Below are 4,544 nucleotides of genomic sequence, written 5' to 3' on the forward strand. Positions count from 1 at the left end.
AGGGTCTTCAAACGTTGTCCTTTTATGACTTATGGGCTTCAACTCCCAGAATTCCTCAGCCAGCATGCCTGGCTGAGGAATTCTGGGAATTGAAGTCCACAAGTCATAAAAGGGCAACATTTGAAGACCCCTGCTCTAGAGAGCTAGGCCATCACATAATATGTCTAAACTATGATAATTTGATTCTGGTCATTTGTGTGTCATCTGGCTTAATGTATTCAATTATCTGTTTGTTAGTTTTCTTGGCTAGCCTTGGTATTCTCAGCAGTCTTCTCCAGCACCAAAGTTCAAAAGTTTCAATATTCTTTTTAGCCTGTTTCTTCAAAGACCAGCTTTCACTTCTGTTGATTGTCATAAGAACAAAAATGATGCACTGTATTCCTTGGCTTTCTGAAATGGCATTTCCCTTTCCATGCAGGTTTCTAACCTGTTTTGGGTGATCTAACAAGTTTTTGCTAGCATGTGACATTACGGATACTGGACAATTGTTTTCACACAATGTTAAGTCTACTTCCTTTGGTATTTGTAAGTAGACTCTTCCAACCTATTGGCTAATGTGTCACTGTCCAGATTGGCTGACACATTTGATTAGAATCTTTACTTCTTCTGCTGCTGCTTTCCATATTTGTGTCAGTTCATGTAGCTTCCCAATTTGGTAGTGATCAGAGTGCTGATCTAACTTCCTCTTCTACTACTAGAGGTTTTTGTATGTTTGGGGAGCAAAATTAAAAGGCCTATTTTTAAAGGCCTTTAAAATAAGAATGGGGGAACCTACAGAAATGCAAATAATGTTATTTGCCAAAAAATACATTTGTGTGACTATTGCTGAACACTTAAGAAAAATGTGTATAACAGATAAGGAAAACATTGAGTACAATCCCCTTCCCATTTTATATATTCACTGAATTTCTAAAGATGACCTGAACTGGATGGCTGAATCTTATCTGGACTTCCTTGGAAAACATACATTTGATTTTTGTGCAGTCGGTTCCTCCATGAGTGTTAGAATAGAAATCCTTTCATCAGCAACTATCTAAATATTTTTTAAAAAATAAGGGGTATTTCATACATTGTTAGATACTTTAAAGTACTTTTTAAAGTATCGTGTTTACATATGCAGCCAGTGAAATGGCTTGAAATGAAGTTCCTATAAGTTTGAAATGTGTCTGAAATCAAGCTTACCTCCTGGTGTCAACATTTTGATAGATCTCATAACCATAACTTTTCAGGTTGGATAATGATGATACTGTTTACTTTGTTAATATTCAGGACTGCAATAGAAAAAGATGCTTGGTGTCAGTAATGGTCTGTGAGAACAACCTTGAGAGATAGGGGAAGGAGCTGTCCGGCAAAAGGTATCTCAGCCCAGAAAAGAAAGGGGGGCATAGGAAGCAGCTCAGAAGAAACTCTCCCTTATTTTCTGGGAGATTAAAGTAAAGGAAGGGGGAAAAGTGCTTTCATACTTGCAAGATTCTGTTACTGTAACTGTTACTGTAACCTGCTACTGTTAGTAGTCATGGTTTGTGCTTCTTGTCTGGACTACCTCAAGGGGCAAAAAGCATCTGATGAGATGTAGTGATCCATAATATTGAAGTGGATAAAAAACATTGACCACAAAAGAGTGATAAGGTTCACTCAGAGAACTTTGAAAATTAAAAAAATAAATAAAAGAATACAGGACATTTCAAATGCTGCAAGCTAAACCCAGGCATTGCTGTTAATGAAAGTTTTATACATTATTTTGGAATGGACCATCAAAACAATTTCTTGCCTCAAAGTCCTCACAAATCTTCTGGAGAAAGAAGTTCTCAGCCTGATTCTCTATCCTTTCTGAAGTTGTTGGATTTCAAGTTCTGTTTTCTAATTACTCTGAGTGATTCCTATAAAGACCTTCCTCATTGCTGTGATGGAAATTTCCTTTACAGAACTATTTTAATTTACTTAATTTATCTTAAATTTGATTGCAGTGAGTACACCTAATTAACCTGATTTTTTGGTGGTAATCACACACAATGGAATCAAATAAAAAATCCGGGGATGGATTGACCGGCACACAGAAAGAAGCTGTCCTTCGCACTTTAATTCAGCGCACAGGATATAGTTTGATTCAGGTAGGAACTTCCCTGTCACATAAATACAACTTTTAGGTTACTAATTTGAAAGTAAAATAAGGAGATTGAAGTCTACTACGCTTCCCAATGGCTTTCACCAGAAGTTCTCCCCTAAGTAATATCTTTTGTTTTTTAATGAGGTTCAAATGCTACATGGGTTTTCCAGTTTCCATTCTGATAATCTTGCTGCCGGGGTCTTTCTGTGAACTGCCAATTCACATTGCAGCCCTGCATTCAACATATCAATGCAAACCGAGCATTTAGCAGAGGGACAATTAGGTCATTGATGATTGGTCTCAGATTTTTCCAATTAATTGCTCATTTTCTTTCCTTCATGCAGGTTTATGGCTTTAAATCCCATACACAAAAAATGAATACATTCTCATGCATATTTCTCCTAAATATATTGTATGCGTAAGCTAATATATTTCCTTAGACAATGCTTTTTACATTGTATGCAGCTTCCTCTAGTAATGCATTGCAACCTAACATTATGAGGTGCAAATATACACACACAGAGACACACACATGCACATACTTAATTTACCATAATGATTCAGAAAGTATATATTTGCAATTTAAATGAGACAATGAAATACAAAATGAACTAAGTTCTTCTTCATTCTTGCACAATTCCAGCCATCTTTATAGGCACTTTCCTCATGACTAGGTAAGTTCCTTAATCACTTGAGAGGTAAACAGAGGCTCTGAAATAATCTAATGGAGTGAAGACAGGGCCAGGAGCAAATAAAAATGAGATAAAATTTAAGTGCAGAAAAAGATGTAACTACAGGAAGACAATTCAGTAATATTACTAGGAATATAAGCAATGTTGAAATTAATACAGCTCCAAATTTTGTTTTTTTTTTCATTAAGGAAAATGGTCAACGAAAATACGGAGGGCCACCACCAGATTGGGATGGACCACCACCAGAACGAGGCTGTGAGATTTTCATTGGAAAACTTCCCCGAGATCTCTTTGAAGATGAACTTATTCCATTATGTGAAAAAGTAATAATACCATTTAGTAGGTTTTCTTTTCCTTGGGGTATAGTCAAAGGAATGAAGTTATTGGCAAGACTCATACCTAAAACAAGTAAAGTTAAATGAACATTTTTGTGCAGTGCCTGGATTTCTCAGGAGAAATTGGAGATCATTGATATATTTTTGTGGATGTGTGGATGCAACACATTTCTTCGGATTTTTTTTTTTCTAGAACAGAACTGCATGTTACACAGAGAGTCTACCACAGCAACTCAGATCTTACATTTTCTAAAGCAGAGATCCCCAACCTTTTGAGCACCGGGAGACCAGTTACGTGGAGAGCGGTTTTTCCACAGACCGGAGGGGGCATGGTTTCGTGTGCTGCCTGCATCCCACAAATGGGGCTTTGCTTGTTTGTGCAGCCCGGTTGCTGGCATGCTGTGGCCTGGTACCGGTCCATGGGCCAGGGGTTGGGGACCCCGGTTCTAAAGCTCAGAGTCAAACCTTCTTGGGCTCTCCAGAGCAGTAGGTTGGCATGTGTAAATCTTATCCTTCAATGTATCCATTGTTCACATGGTTCTTACAAAGCTGAAGTCCTGCTCCTGCTCTGCCTCCGTCTCATTCACTTTTAATAATTGCACAAAAAATAACCCACTTTTAAATAATGACTGGAGTTAGTCAATTTGCAATTCCCAGTTAAGCATCTTGTTTTGGAACTCCATGTGTAATCTATAAAAGTGATTTTACAAGGGCTACTCAAATACTTTTGTGGTTGCCTCCATCATTTCTAAGTATTGTTCTGGAGACACAATAATCTTCAAGATGACACAGGATTTAGTGCTGTTGGTAGACAAATATGTTAATATTATGTAACTTACCTATACTACTTCCAAAGGCTTTTAGAAACTCTTAAAGTGGTTAAAGTATTACATTGACTAATCCACATTCATTTAGAAACTGATAATTTCTAACTAAAATGATATGTATAAAAGCAGATGTAATAAGCCAACTAAGGAAACATATCAGAAATAACTAAAAATCCATAATTTTTGGATCCTTTGTAACAAGTACAGTGATCACATGACCCTGGAACACTGCAACCGTCATAAATACATGCCAGTTGCCAAGCATCCAAATTTTGATCATGTGACCACAAGGATGCTGCAACAGTCATAAATGTGAAAAACGGCCATAAGTCACTTTTTCCAGTGCCATTGTAACTTTGAATGGTCACTAAATGAATAGTGTAAGCTTGTTGATTATATACCTGGCTCCCTGCTATGTATCAACAGCCCTGCCTGAGCTGGCCGACATGATAGCCGGGGTGGCGGTGGAGACCCCCAGACTTATGGTCTTGGGGGACTTCAACTTGCCATCAGCGGGCGGGACGTCGGCGGCAGCTCAGGAGTTCTTGGCTTCCATGACGGCCTTGGACTTGACCCAGTTAAT

At 38.0% G+C, this 4,544-nt stretch overlaps 1 protein-coding gene across 2 annotated transcripts in view; it reads left to right on the forward strand.

The window, feature by feature from the left end:
* Nucleotides 1-2,012: 2,012 nt before the first annotated feature.
* The window catches only part of A1CF (APOBEC1 complementation factor), a 46,603-nt gene continuing 44,071 nt past the window's right edge, over nucleotides 2,013-4,544 (forward strand). For both annotated transcript variants that reach the window (XM_029283600.1, XM_015813267.1), the window contains exons 1-2: nucleotides 2,013-2,111; nucleotides 2,988-3,122. In XM_029283600.1, the coding sequence (XP_029139433.1) occupies nucleotides 2,013-2,111; nucleotides 2,988-3,122 (234 nt within the window). The remainder of the gene's footprint in view (nucleotides 2,112-2,987; nucleotides 3,123-4,544) is intronic.

The sequence above is a fragment of the Protobothrops mucrosquamatus genome, unplaced genomic scaffold, assembly GCF_001527695.2.
Source record: "Protobothrops mucrosquamatus isolate PMUCROS unplaced genomic scaffold, P.Mucros_1.0 scaffold149, whole genome shotgun sequence".
NCBI classification, from domain to species: Eukaryota; Metazoa; Chordata; class Lepidosauria; order Squamata; family Viperidae; genus Protobothrops; species Protobothrops mucrosquamatus.